Source organism: Nannobrachium achirus (assembly GCF_963921795.1).
Source record: "Nannobrachium achirus genome assembly, chromosome: 1".
NCBI classification, from domain to species: domain Eukaryota; kingdom Metazoa; phylum Chordata; class Actinopteri; order Myctophiformes; family Myctophidae; genus Nannobrachium; species Nannobrachium achirus.
Window position 1 is genome coordinate 22,450,131 of NC_137810.1, and position 15,751 is coordinate 22,465,881.

At 42.8% G+C, this 15,751-nt stretch overlaps 1 protein-coding gene across 1 annotated transcript in view; it reads left to right on the forward strand.

Annotated features, from left to right (window-relative positions):
* Nucleotides 1–15,751, forward strand: part of naaladl2 (N-acetylated alpha-linked acidic dipeptidase like 2) — a gene marked incomplete at its 5' end in the record, with an annotated part of 278,337 nt that overhangs the window by 117,545 nt on the left and 145,041 nt on the right. Inside the window, one exon of the mRNA XM_080724924.1 lies at nt 1,382–1,525. Coding sequence (XP_080581050.1) covers nt 1,382–1,525 — 144 coding nt within the window. The remainder of the gene's footprint in view (nt 1–1,381; nt 1,526–15,751) is intronic.

The window sequence follows — 15,751 nt, forward strand, 5'->3', positions numbered from 1 at the left end:
AAACCAAAGCATGCACGCACGCACGCACGCACGCACGCACGCACGCGCGCACACACACACACACACACACACACACACACAAACACTTTGAGCATTTTGTCCTGGATGAAGGGGCATACATACAGTACTGTATCTCTTGCTACAGTAGCTATCTAACAATGTGTAGATTGTGGTGGTGCACTCAGGCTGAACGTATCCTGTTGCCTATGGCAATTACTGAGATGGAATCAACAGCACATAAACAAACAACTTAATGCCTGCTGTCTGCCAGCCTAGCCCCACCAGTGTAAGCACAGGGACTCTTAAGGATGGCGATGTCTGTCATTTTAACCATTTTAGACCTGGAAACAACTTTAACCATTATTTTAGACTTAAGCTATTCAAAAAATGCAGATATAGAAGTGCTCCCTCACTGGTCCTGCCTTTGTACTGTCACCGAACACAGTACTTGCGTGCTCTTCTGTATAAGAGAACAATAGTGTGTTGCCTATAGCAACCACAATAATTAATGATCTTACAGTTAACTGAAGGCACACTGCATGATTTGGGCTGTCTCACTGTGCCACATGACAATGGTGAAATTGTATTTATCCACCTTGTCAGTTGAACTGGATGTACTGTACCTGTGACATTGTGCGGCCAAGCTACAACCTACAGTATGTCAGGCAACATGCGGGGCAATATTTTACCTTGATAAAACCTTACCTTGGCTTGACAGAAGTGTGCGTGCGTGCGTGCGTGCGTGCGTGCGTGCGTGCCTATTAGCTAGCAGTTGTAATCTACTGCCTAAAATGTTTAAATTCTTTACAAAGAAGCTGCCAGAGATGAGCTTCCAGCGTCTGTAGTTCTGTTCCCTGACAGGCCAGCTGCTGGCTTTGATCCCGCTTGGAGCCAGAGCACTGATGCACCGCTGCTCCTGCTGGCCTGAGCACCCTCCTCACCCTACTTATTTACCACGCAGGGTGAGGCTGCTGCCTGGGTTCTCCTCTTTTCCACACCATCATGTCTTACTGTCACTGTAGTTCTGCTAATGGTTGCATTTCCCCAAGAAATGATGTTGCCTAGCCTACAGTATAGGTTGGTAACGAGACAAGAGGGAGAACCAGGAAACGCGAGTGAAGCGCCCGTCTGCTGGCCAAACCCTTTGAGCTACTGTATATCGTCACTGTCGGGCAGAAACCTTGTATCTCCAAGTTTCACATTTGTATGTTCGTAAAGTAAAGCCCTGCTTCATCATAGGCGTTGTTTTAAATTATTTTTAAAATGATAAATACTAAACGGTTTTGGACATACAAGGTTTCCATCCAACAACAACGCTATAAGAATGGCCAGACCACACCGGATCAATAAATAAAATCTTTCTCTCTCACTCTCACTGTAGTTGGTATTTCCAGAGAAGATGGTGGTAGTCTGACATCTATGTTGGTCCAGCCCATCTCTGCCTTCCTGGCCCAGCGATTACTGTCATCTCCATCTACAGGCCAAGACGATGGCTGTACTCCGCTAGCCATGCCTCCGAACGCAGGTACGTAAATGCACTTGTAAAGCCACTTTCATTTTCATTCATTTTGAAGCTCCATAATCTTGAATCCTACATAATGTGTAGAATTAGGCCATGTACACACAAAGACGTGCATTGTACTGTAAAAGCCCTATCGACGGGAGCCAGCGTGTTTGTTGATGTTGGGGGAGGGGGCGGCTCGGCGCATGCAGGTTAAGCGAGAGGTTGTGCTGTAGCGTCATCGTTTCAGAAAATATGTGTATGTGGTTGTACACAAGGAGACGCGAGGTTGGCGTCTTCAGATTTATTCACTCTGGGATCCACTTTCATATGTGCGCACCCAAAACGCCGGCTCCATGTGGCCGAAAGGTCTAAACGAGTAAAAACAATTGCGGACTCACCTAATAGCTGATCTACAACCTCACATGTCGTGTTGCGGTGCATTGTGAGCTTATAGATAGCTATTTTCAGCGAAGAGATTTGATGTAGAGGGAGAAAGGGAGCAGCCCAAGTATAGGGTCCTGTGGGGCCCCAGTCAACAACAGATGCCAGGGTTTGCCATAGACTCACAATCTCTCACCCTGGCACCGGTTCCCTGTATGATGTAGCATAATGCCTGAGGTCACAAAAATGTATTGTACCTAATTCATCAATACACTTCTAATTCAATTCACGGTTGAAAGTATTCCAAATGCACTCAAAGTAACTCTCCATTTGCACATCATAAAACATAGTGGAATATGCTCTTTACATTGCTTTTCACTCAGATTCACATATCCATTTAAACGCATCACTAGTTGTACGTCTGTCTTTACTAGCATATCAATGAACTGAACGCTGTTAAATGACTGGTCAGGTTCACTGCAGCAAGCACCTCACTTACAGCAGAAAGGAGAGGTCAGTGAAGGAGTGTGGGAGAGTTAAGGACAGGTGGAGTGAAGGAGGCATGGAGGTATGGATGGAGAGACAGAAAGAAACACAGATGGAGTGAAGAAAGAGGAAATTGATGGAGGCCAGAGGTCAGCGAGGAGGAGAGGACGAGGGATATATGATTTATATATAGATATATATAGGAAGGGAGCAGTGGAATCTTTCGAATGAACACTACTGTAGTATAATCTTTATTGTACCCTTGGCTTATCGCTGTAAAGCTGGCATTATTGCATCCGGCTGTTGTACTCGTTGAACCTCCAGGTGTGACCCTGTGTCATGACCAGAATGTCAGTGTAAATAAGAGGCTGTTTTTATCTAACCCTAACCCTATCTGCAACTTGGCCATTATTATTTATTTATATATAAGTTATTAAGTTTAGGTTAAGTTAGTTAATTCAAGGCTAGTTTGTAACCTTGATGCAGTTACCTCAAAATTGATGACGAAATAGAGATTTAGAGAAGACGTGAAAAGGAGGTCATTATTATTATTATTATTGTATTATTATGAAGCAAATAAGGGAAAGAGGTAGGCAATAGCAGAAGAAACAAGAGGGGGAAAACAGAGAGACACATTACAGTATGTTTTAACAACACATTACAAGTGACACACACACAAGCTATACGGTCAGACCATAGCTTAAAGAGGTGGTGTCAGTTTTGTACTTTTTCTGTTTTGTATGTGTCTATGGAGTCAACATTACCCCCTGGTGTGGTCATAATATGCAAATATGTCTGCCCTTTGTATTTTCTGACCCCTAGGGGTCCTTGAGGGGGTTCCAGGGGAATGTGGATGTTGAGTGGTATTGTATTGTATTGTTCGGTACAGGGTCATTCGGTTCGGTACACCCTCGTATTGAACGTTTCGATATCGATACATGTATTGTTGCACCCCTAATACAGTATATATATATATATATAGAGAGAGAGAGAGAGAGAGAGAGAGAGAGAGACCCGTGCCGTTAGCCGGTATTTACCGGCTAACGGCCTATTCGTTGTACGATGGTGACGCGCGTTGAAAATATCAGAGCTACAAGCTCACAACACGCTGCAATTCGCCACGCTATGAGCTTGTATGTCTGCTATAGATACGCAACACGGCCATACGGCGAAGCATACATCAAGCTTCACAGCTGCAGCTCCAGCGCTTGTCCCAAATCAGCGCTGTCTTGTTCACTGGAGTAGGGGTTTACTACATGATAAACAGAACCGTGCGGATTCCGTTGTGATCTGAACCAAGACGGACCCAGTTGACTATTATAAAAAAGGGACCCGAACTCTGTGGAACCACGTGGTTATTATACAAGACTTTCTGATGCAGAAATCGATGTGGTGGTGCGCAGTGGCTGAGAGAAGTCAGCCTTCCTTGCGCCATTATAACATAACATTAATAAAACAAAACAAAGGTTGTATATTTGCATATTATGATTTAATGAGATGTAAAGACCAAACATACGTAGATTAATTTGTAGGCTATTGTGTGGCGGCGGTGGCGCACAGGCAGTACACTTGGCGCAGTACACTTTGGCAAGCAATAGTTCTGCATAAGTAAATATATATTATTTAGTTAAAGGAGTAGTTCACCACTTTTCAACCTGTCTTCATATAATAGGTCCTCACTAATGTTCATGATAAAATATCACAATTTTTTTCTACTCAGTCCAAGTCTCCTAGGAGAGCTGTGGGAAGTTCAGAATCCATCGTCTTGTGACATCATCATTTTCCCCAAAAAGATTTTTCATCAATATTTTAGATTTTTTTATTATCGCGAGAACAATGGCTTCCACTTTAAAATTGCAACTTTTCAGGAATAGAAAGCCTGCAGTTTCTATAAGCTGGATTGGCAATCAATGATATCACAAGACGATGGGTTTCTGACCTGCCCACAGCCCTCCTCTGAGAAAAAAAATAAATAAATAAAAAAAGCTATTTTTGAGTGAGGACCAATTATATGAACATTGGTTGAAAAGTGGTGGAGTGCCCCTTTAACTAAAAAAACAGGAACAGAATGCATCTGTGGTTGCAAGAAGCCCAGCGCTAACATAAAATAGTGTAATTATCAGTTGGGTGCACATTGCACATACAGTATCTGCAAACACGCATGTGACATTCATTATAATATGGCCGATAAATTAATTAATTGGCCGGTAAAATATAATCCTGCTGGCCAAGGTGGCCGGCAACCCTGATATATATATATATATATATATATATATATATATAATTTTTGTCTTAGGAATGCGACAAAAACCAAAAAATATTATTGAACTCAAGTCTCCATGGCATGAGTGATCAATAAAAAAAAAAGTCCTTGTGGGGTGCATGAACTACTCCTTTAAGTTGATTAGGTGAAGCTGTGCTGCTTACTTGCCTACCGTGTTTTTATTCGAGTTCGAACTGGAAAACAAACGACAAAACCAGCCTATAGGGTTTCATTCCCCTTTAATTGAATCAATTCCATGAGGTGATATTGTGTTTCACTCAATGTCCCCCTGCTCTCTCTCTCTCTCTCTCTCTCTCTCTCCCCCCCCCCCCCCCCCCCCCCCCCCTCCCTCCCTCCCTCCCTCCCTCCCTCCCTTATCTGTCTCTCCGGTCTATCCCTCTCCATCTCAGACTCTCTCTCTCTCACACACACACACACACACACACACACACACACACACACACACACACACACACACACACACACACACACACGCACACGCAAGCACACGCGCGCGTGCCTGAGGTCACATTTAACAAGTGCTGTGGTTAGCACTGTGTCAGTTGATGGGCATGCTCAATGCAGACTATAAAAATGATTTGTTCAAAGGAGATATGTCAGTAATGGTGATCAGTATATGTTTTATATCTAAGTGGGTTATGATGTTTGATTGAGTGGGAATTTTAAAATACGGCCATTCAGACCAAGGTGATTGAGTTTTTCTTTTTTAACTGCAAGATTGTAATTAATATTTGAAATCGAATAGTCATATTTTAGATGGCACTCTGACCTTTCCGCCCTGCAATATGTGTTATCGGCCGTCGTAGGTTTTATAGTTACTCATCAAATGCCAGCGTGATGGCCGGATGGACAGAGGCTTAATCAGTCAGAGAGACATTTATAGACTGGCAATTAGAATTTCAAAAGTTAATCTGCTATACTATATATGGCTAGAGCGTGTGTGTGACTGTGTCTGCTGCATGTGACCATTATTAAGAATCCTCACTCATTGAAAACAATGGGTTTAAAACATACTGCCTTCATGAAATGTACTGTTATTTTGGAACATTTGTCTCACAGCTGTGTATGTATCAGAACAGAATAGTCCACAGAGCCTAATATCTCCTTTGGAGAAAGGGGGATTCCCCTTTGGGTGAGCGGTAGATTTATGGGTTCCCATGGGCCCAGGTTGAAGTCCAGGTGGTAACAGTACATGTACGTGTGCACTGTGCATACAAAGACACACAGTAATAAGGCAAACTAGGCTAACACAAATAATAATGCTCCACTATTTTATAATAAAGTCTATTATGTTGGTATGGGGGTGAGTGGGCGTGAAACGCAGGGGGAGATAAAGTGTGAGAGAGCAAGAGGCAAGCACCTACGGTAAATACACTACCAGACTGAGACCGAGAACTTAACAGAAACCAGCAAAAGACACACACACACACACACACACACACACACACACACACACACACACACACACACACACTCAAAAGCCAGGCAGACAGAGTTACATAAAAAAGAGAAAGTGGGGAAAGAGAGACACATGAGAGGCGAGTGTTGAGAATGAGAGTCAAAGAGAAGAGAGATGAGGTTAGCATTAGGTGGTAATTCCTGCTATTGAAAGAATAAATCCCTCCTTATCTCTGAATCATCACCCAGGGGAACCTACACTGTTCTCTCTCTCTCCCCCTTCATTCTCACTGTTAGCTCTTTCCCTCGCTCTCCTTCTTCAACGCACGCCTGCACGCACGCAGGCACACACACACACAGACTCTCTCTCTCTCTTCTCTCTCTCTCTCTCTCTGCCATTTGAATATGTGAGTTTTTTCAAAAAACGTTCAGAAAGCGGCCTCGGGTCTAAATGGGTTAACTTCTTTCTCTCCATTTCTATGTCCACATATCCTTCTCCTTCCTCTGTCTGAAGATGTGGAGCTAATCTATCTGTCACTATTATTCCCAATACATCCAAGGAGCTAATCATTAACTGGAACACTGCCCTTCACTGCATCCCATGTCACGCACGCACGCACGCACGCACGCACGCACGCACGCACGCACGCACGCACGCACGCACGCACGCACGCACGCACACACACACACACACACACACACACACACACACACACACACACACGTTCTCTGTCATGCATCCATGCTGCCTGGATGGACTGGACCATACTGATAATCAGAGAGGACCTGAAGTGCCCACTGCCATGACATGGGTGATATTGATTGTCCAGGAGGGATCGGGGGAAGATTGTGTGTGTGTGTGTGTGTGTGTGTGTGTGTGTGTGTGAGAGAGAGAGAGATTTGCGCACCCACTCTTCAATAGTTACCTGTACAGAGAAGCTGACACTAAAATTAGTATTGATTCGTCATTAGTATTGGTTTCAGTGGCGAATGTTGGTGTCAGATGGTGTGTGTGTGTGTGTGTGTGCGAGAGAGAGGGAGTGAGAGTGTGTTTCCACTCTCAGGAGACAGCACTGCTGCAGACCAAGCCTTCTGAGCGACCCTTGGTTCCGCATGGCAGCGCGTTGCTTCTGGAACGATCTATTACCTTGATTCAATCAAAGACGGGCATAGAGTGAGAGGGTGGAGAATGGGAAGAGAGAGACAGAGAGAGAGAGAGAGAGAGAGAGATGGGGAGACAAAAAGAGAGACGCCATAGAAGTAAAGAAGAAGAGACAGAGATAGGGATGGAAGAGAATGGCAGTGGTGGAAAAAGTACTCACATTTACTTAAGTAAAGGTATCTCTACTGCAATGTAGAAATACTCTGTACAAATCAGGAATTCTAAATTTACTTGAGTAAAAGTACAAAAGTATTGGCATCAAAATGTACTAAGTACCAACAGTAAAAGTATTCATTGTGCAGTGTCCCATTTCACATTTTCAAATGTGTAAAAATCTTTTGAAAATATAACAGTTCTACAAGATCTACAACATTGTGAGCCTTGTAGATGTGCTATTTTCAAATGGCTGAAATATATATAGGGCTGAAGTAGTTCATATTGTTTTTTTTTTTAAATAATAATCTAAATCTACAAAGTAATTAAATCTTTCAAATAAAGAGTAAAAGTACAATATTTGCCTCTGCGATGTAGTGGAGTAGAAGTAAAAGTATTGGAAATTGGACAAACTCAAGTACAAATACAGTACCTCAGCATTGTACTTAGTTACTTTACGCAACAGGAGAATGGAAAGAGAGAGTGAGAAAGAGCAGTAATCTCCCATTGATTTCCTGCTCTTACTGACCTCTCATGGGATTATGCAATCATTTGTTTCCATCCGTCGGCCTCCTTTCTTCCTCCTTTCCTTTCTATCTATTTCTTTACAATTCTTTTTTTCTCCTTTAATTCCCATTCAATTAAGCCCAGCTGTATAGGCTGTTCCATTGGTTAATTGCTCAGGGGGCCTCGGTGGAGATCAGCCCTTAAAAAGAGAGGAGGCACTTTACTACAGCCATAGCAAGAAGATGCGCTCTGGCTCTGATTACCCATGGCCATGTGTGCATGCTTGCGTGGGTGAGTGTGTTATAGCAAAAGTTCAGGATTTACCTCATATAAATACGGTAGATACATTTTCAATGTCAATTAAATTTTCCTTGGCAAAAAGGTCTCATGCACCCCTGATAGGCTTAGAGATGGGTGCGTAGGTAGCATAGGTACCCTAACCCTTCAAACATGCACAGAATGTACATAATCTTACACTTCTCAGATGTGACAGAAAATCTATAAAATAGATAATGGATAATGACCGATGAGCTCAATAACAGACCTGCCTAATCAAAGACACCTGCTGCTTGATTTTGTGCCGTATCCAACATGACAGCCATGTAAACAAGAGCAACATCTTTTACAGCTAAACATTGCTCTCAAGAATGTTTTTGAAAGACATTTGAGGCGAGAACAACAACAACCGCTGCATAACTCTTTAGCCCACATTATACCCCCTTGTGTTTTTCATAAGGTATCTTGGTTGAATAATATAATAATATAATATAGTAACTCAAGTTGGCGAAGTGCACAATATCAGTCTCTGAGTTGTAGTACAAGTACAAGTATATCGGAAAAATGTGTATGTACAGCACTCAAGTAAAGTAAAAGTACCTCAAAGATACTTGATTAACCATGGCACAATGGCTGGCGGGCAGGCAGACATAGTCCAAACTAAGTTCAGGTATCACAAGAGTACTGCCAGAGAACCTGAACTTGTCTGTAACATTAGTACCAGGTTGGCGAACTTAACGATCTTGCGATTACTGGAGCTGTAGAGCTGTAGAGTCGGGGTACTTGAACTGCAGGAGCTTGATGAGTCACAGGTTCTCAAATCGACTGGCAGCAGGTGGGAGAATTAGCACCATGCCCCCCCACACACACACACACACGCACGTACGCACGCACGCACACACCGAATAAACGAGGAACCACCAAGAAGGGAAGGGACGGTAAACAGCAGAATAACTGGGGTATGCACGGCTAGACCATCACCATACACACTGTAAAATCATCTGCATGTATTCATTCTTATACTATAGTAGCCTCGTAAACCGGCCTCATCCAGAAAGCATTACCACGTAAACCCTAGAAAATAGCATATCTACATGCTCTCGGGTCCGCGTCAATATGCCGACGGGCCGGTATGCCGATGACCTAAACCTAACCTTAACCCTAACCTCAGTAAAACTAACGCTGGTGAGTAGCTAACCTGCCGACGTTGGTGAGTAGCCAACCTGCCGACACTGGTGAGTAGCTAACCTGCCGACGGTCATCCGACTCGGACCTGCGGAACAATGAGTTCTTCCCCATACTCACAACAACGCGTGAGCTTGCTGTTTTTGCCAAATGTTGCATATTTTTGCCCAAGCTGTGGGTGTTTCCAATCTGCGGGTTTATACATGTTTGTGTCTATTTGTATTTGATTGATTGATTGTCCGTGACTGCCCGCCTGTACTAAGTACTGATCTGTGTGAGCATCACTCCATCTGCAATACCTTTCTATCTGTCACTCTCTCACCACCTGCTGTCCCTGAATGTATATCTGCTATTTTTCAATAGTTAAAGCACAAAATAAAGCGTAATAATGCTTTCCCAATTCCCCTGTATGAAGAACATTCATGCGGGGCCCCGCAGTGAATCCTTGTACCCAGGGCCCAGAATTTGGTGCGACGCCCCTGCGTGCGTGTGTGTGTGTGTGTGTGTGTGTGCGCGCGTGCGCGTCAGTCTGTACATACGCGGCTCATGCGTATCTGTGGGTGTCCACCTCTCATCTCTGCAGCTGCTAAAGAGTGACTAATGCATTAAACACACCCTGTCAGGCTCCATCTCTGCTGCTCTGAATTGTCTATTCTCCATTCCATGCACCGGGACACAACATGGCATCTGTGTAAACTATTGAACTGCACACCAACACACTCTGCGTGCTGTGCATGATGGACCAATATATTGCTAGGTTTGTAGTCGTGCAATCTGGACACCCATATCCCTTAGTTTTTTCCTCTGGAGGCAAAACCTCCTTTTTTCGTGCAGAAACAGGAACTCTGTTTGACTCCTCCCCTTTCGTATTCCACGTCGTCCCGGGTGCTTCTGTGTTTATTCTAGGGATGGGACAATAAGCGATATTATCGTTTATCGTGATAAAAAACACTCACGATAATCATATCATGGAAATGTCATTTATCGTGATATTGTCCTCCGTCATGCATTGGGATCAATTCACCTTTTGTTTGCTGAGCTGCATATCCGGTCACACTTAAACCCTCTATAATTGGTAAAAGGTAAGATAATATACATACTTGATACAGTCTTTTTTCCACTCTCCATCAAATGTCTTTACCAAAAAATAGCCGATCTACAAGCTCACAATGCGTCGCAATGTAGATCTGCTATTTTTTGGCAAATGCTCTGCCCCAGGATAATGGATTTTGATAATCACGATAATATCGTAAATTGTCATTTATTTTGTCACAATAATCGTGATATGACATTTTCATATTGTCCCATCCCTAGTTTATTCCTACTAACAACAACACTACGTGTTTAGAGCAGTGGTCTTGAGAGATTAGTAGTCGTGAAACCCAGAAGCGAGTTAGCAATGGGCCCTCCATGCCCAATGCTTTTTATCATAGGGTTTTCAGTTTATGAAGAAAATCAGCTCGGGGGTCACGAGCAAGACTTGTGCTCACCTATAATAATGGATGGCATTTTTATAGCGCTTTTTTAGGCAAGTTGCAAACTCAAAGCACTTTACGATGGTACATTCATTCGTACATTGGGACTACAAGGCATCAGTAAGAGAAGACCAAGGGCAGATCAACTCGCACTCCCATAAAATGGATGTTGTCTTGGCTATAACATACTTGACTGTTGATATTTTTAAGCTTATATTAATTTTCTGCGTGAAAAAAAATAATAAATGTTGATTTGTTGAGCTTATGTACTGAACAAAAAGCATGCATTTTATAAGCCTTTGTTTGGTATAGAGCTTATTTTCTTAATTTATTCAAAACCCATTGCAAACTTTCCAATGGATATCTCTGAAATCTGTGTTGCGATATTTCTTGAGTGTTACAGGTGTAACAGGTACATACTTTATATACTGTACATGTATTATGTACTATGTTACAGGAAGTAGGAGCTATAACCTTGTTCAGGTGTGCTACTGTATCTTGTGTTGTATTAGAGGTGTGACAGGTGTATTGTGTTGGTTGTTTTGTCTCCGACTATTCAGTTGTCTATGGTTTACTGATAATTGCCTGCCTCACCTCCAAGCACGTACAAAAATAAACACACACATATTGAGGTGTGTGTGCTATTCATCTCAGGCAATGATTTTTCCAAGATTTTCTTTTTAAACAGCCAACTCCTCTAAGCTCAAGCCAAGGCTACAAAAGATTTCCATTGCACTTGTGTTGAGTTTCCTCAGCAGCCATTTTGTGTTTCAGTTTATCCAACTAATACCGCAAACCACTGAAAAAAAGTGATTTCAATCAAATCAGCTGTGCCGATGCTATACCCAATGAATGTTCTTTCTCATTCTCCATTCTTAATTTCTCTCTGCGTACCACCATCCCCCACCCCCCACCCATCTCTCTCACTCCGAACAAATGCCAAAAGTGTAACAAATTTCCGTGGCAATTACATCGCAGGAGAGAGCAGAGCAGAGCAGAACAATGTGAAATGGCTTTATAGAAAGGACTCCGAGGCCCTTAATTACACCGCTATTGATTGCTGTGTGCAGGTTCCCACATTCGCTTATTGCTTTTTCTCCTCAACTCTGCATTTAATACCCTGCAGAGACCGGCGCAGAGAGGCATCTGAATTTAGACTGCATGATTATATATCAGTTCTTTTCATTAGGTGGCAGTTATGGTTTAGATGTATGGGTCCATAGGTGATGAAACGAGTTTTGTTTATTGCATGGCACGATTCGTATTTCATTGCAACATGTGGTTCTTCAAAGTGGTTTGATGCCATCTTGGCGGGTGAAATATGATTTGAGTCGGGGCCATGTGGAGGGTTCTGTCCTCTGGAAATGGTTTATAGCGGCAACAGCCATCAAAACCCATTCCGTGGAATGTTTCATGATCATGCATATGGTAAAAGGAAATAGGAAATAAAAGCCTCATTATAATGTATATATGTTGCCGCGCTCCTCGTGCCCTTTCGAAGGAGGTTTATGCGTTCAAAGGAAGAATCCAGTGCGGCTGCCGTTCTACCCTTGGGATTTTCTAAGTGACTTATCAATGTCAAACGGAAGTAAGGATGCATACAGAAACAACTCTAGCACCATGAAAACCAGCTACAGTGTTCAAATAGAATTGGTGTTAATTTGCCCAGAGGGGAATCAAACAGGCATACGTGTACAGTAGAATACAAATATAATACATACAGCTCTATATTACTCATTCAATGCATACATTTCACAGTGGTTAATCTATGTGTTGCATGAATTACCTTGCAATTCATCCACAAACCACATGCTAACTAAGGTGGGACATGTTTGTGTTTGTTTGTGTAGCCTTACAAATCCACTATGACATTTCCTGGCATTGGAATTTCTGAGTTCTGAGTACAGCCTTTGTTATTGAAGCTTTTGGCAGATGTTCTTATCCAGAATGACATACAGAGTGCACGTTCAAATTAAGTGCCTCTAATCTCTGTCAAAAAAACAACAGCAACAACATTGAACCAGAAAACAAAGTACATTAAGTACAGAACAAGCATTTCGGACAGCATTTTCAGGCTGTAAACAAAAGAAAACATTCTGTGAACATTCAAGCCTTTGTGAACATCCGGCTTGCAGCCGTTGCCCTATAGGAAACAACATCTATCAGCTTTTAAGTAGCTCTGCATAGCAAAGTAGCCTACGGAAAATGTGCATACGTATTTCTTTTGATCGATCATTACAAACATGGGATGTTGACCAGGATTGTCACACATCTCCTACCAACAATAGATTGAAACCCGAGACAGAAAACGAAGTGTGTGTGTGTGTGTGTGTGTGTGTGTGTGTGTGTGTGTGTGTGTGTGTGTGTGTGTGTGTGTGTGTGTGTGTGTGTGTGTGTGTGTGTGTGTGTGTGTGTGTGTGTGTGTGTGTGTGTGTGTGTGTGTGTGTGTGTTAAACAACTTACAGGCAAACTCAGAGTCACACTACCGCTAGATTACACAGGCGTTCCCTATAGTCATTTTAAAAGCTGCCGGAAGGAAGGTTATAGAAAGGTACGGTAAGGGCAGTGCTTGCTCTCACAATACATTTGTCTGTTGTAGAAATTGGGGACACGGCTTCAATATTTACACCAGCTCTCCAAACTTAACTCTAAGTCACCTCTCACCTGTAGTAGCAGCTGTATCTGTAAACCTATTCATCATGAGGTTGAATTACAACATGACAAATCTTTCTTCTCTTTCTCTCTCTCTCTCTCTCTCTCTCTCTCTCTAACTCTCTCTCCCCCCACTCTCGCTCTCTCTGTACATGTGGTTGCAGATAGAATTCACTACCAGGCCACATGTTCCATCCCCGCTCTTTAGCCAAAGTCATTTGTGCCGTTGTCAAAAGTGATGAATGGGTTATGGGGCACCTATGAGAGAGAGACCAGTGAATTTTGTATAATATATTAAATGGGTGTGGGAGGGTGAACATTAAGGAAGCAGGGGAACAGAGCTGGGAAAGTGGGCTGTCATGCTGCGACAGCGTGCTGTAGGCAGGGGACCTCTGTCACATGCGGTTTGCGTCCCTGTGTCACATCTTTACTGACACCTTCGTCTTCATTTCCCCTCAGAAATCCAGCCATCAGTCCTGTGGAGCGTACAGGATGGCAGCTAGACTAGAGCACAAGCAGCAAGCAGGAAGCGAGACAGGCAGGCCTGCATTGAAAAGGAGACAGGGCACATAGCCTGTAGTGAGACACATGCAGGCAGCAAGGCATCAAAGCAGAAGGGCATCTACAGTAAACATGTATTCACATTGAACTAATTTAACTTTTGAGACTGTACAAATGTAACCTAATGGACCCGGATCCATTTGTACAGCTTTACAGTAACAAATCAAATGGATACATGAACACTGAGGATTTTACTGTGTAGATCCATACACAATCATACCTCAGTCCAACAGAACATTGCAGGAGAGAAGTATCTGTCATGGTCTTATGCTCTCACTAAAGAAGCATATCTTTCTCTCATCCGTCTACTGTAACACTTGAGGCGTCCACCGTCTCAACAGGCCTTTGTGATTCAAATGTTACAGTATAGTATATGTGGGGGTGGAAAAGCAGGACCAGGGGGTGAAAGAGGAAGAGCAGCAAACCTGCAGTACCACATGCATGATTTATATACTTTATGCTTTGACTTTCATAAAGACAAGTACAATCACAGTGATATATTGCAAGCTACTGCCCGTTTATCATAACTAATGATCAGTATTTCTCAATACCCGCTCTTAGAGTGTGACAGTACACATACTCAAGCCTGATTTAATGTGTCAGTGACAAAAAATAACGTATTTTGAATTGAAAATTGTCCGTGGCACATCAACGTGCCGTGTCAAGGTGACACATGGATGGGGTGAAGGGATGGCTGGGGTGAAGATGGGAGCAGCAGATAATGAATGATGTATACGCATTGCCCACACTATATAATTTGTTTTGCGACCATAGCTGAATGGGTAGCAAGAGAGGCTGACTGTGAAACAAAAGGTTCTTGATTCGTGCCCGAGTTGCAAATTGAAATATAATTATGGAATGACAGCATTAAATGCATATACCATATTTATGAAAGGCCACAACATATTGCTGTAAAACCCCAATAAGTTATTTTGCATCATTTCACTATTGCTAGAATACACAGTAACATTCTGTAGTGTTGTTAATTTATCCATTTGTGTGTACAAATGAAACCAATATCAAATTGACCCTGTGATTTACTGTAAATGAACAACCCAAATTAACAAGAAAAATAACATCACTGCCCATTAACACATGGGCGGCCAAGGTTTATAACATTTATAGCTGTTGCTGGTGCCACCATTGACTTACGTTATGTTTTGATGAGCCCCGCAAGCTTCGTGCGTGTGCATGTGCGTGTCCAGAGAAGATTGAGGAGGTACTCCATTTGTTTACAAACGCTCGCGAAACTCGCGGTAAAAAAATCGCGGTAAATTCGCGGTAAAGTGTCGCCGTGAAAACAATCAGCTCTCTGCCTCCATGGGGCTGTTTTTACCTCATTCTCAGATAAAGCCGTTCTTATGTTTCAAAGTAGAATCTAAAGCCATGTAAAATCCTTCCGTGTGGGGAGAGACAGGGGGCTTCCTGCCCTGGCTGGGTGACGTAATGGATTCAGGGCATGCAAAGGGAAGCTGCGGTCTCGAAAAGTTAACTATTTGTTGACTCGTCCCTCGACGATATAACTTCCTGTGGCAGGGTGACATCTAGTGGCCATAACTCGTCACTGAACGAGTTTGGCTCCCCAAGTGTTAAGAGAGTGAATTAAATCATTGTTTTTTCTTTTCTTTTTCTTTTTTACACTGCTCACCTTGAAGGTAGACGTCCTCTCAGCAGGAGTCCTACTTGGAATAAAAATCTTAATGAAAAGGTGGTCTGTGACTGTGAGT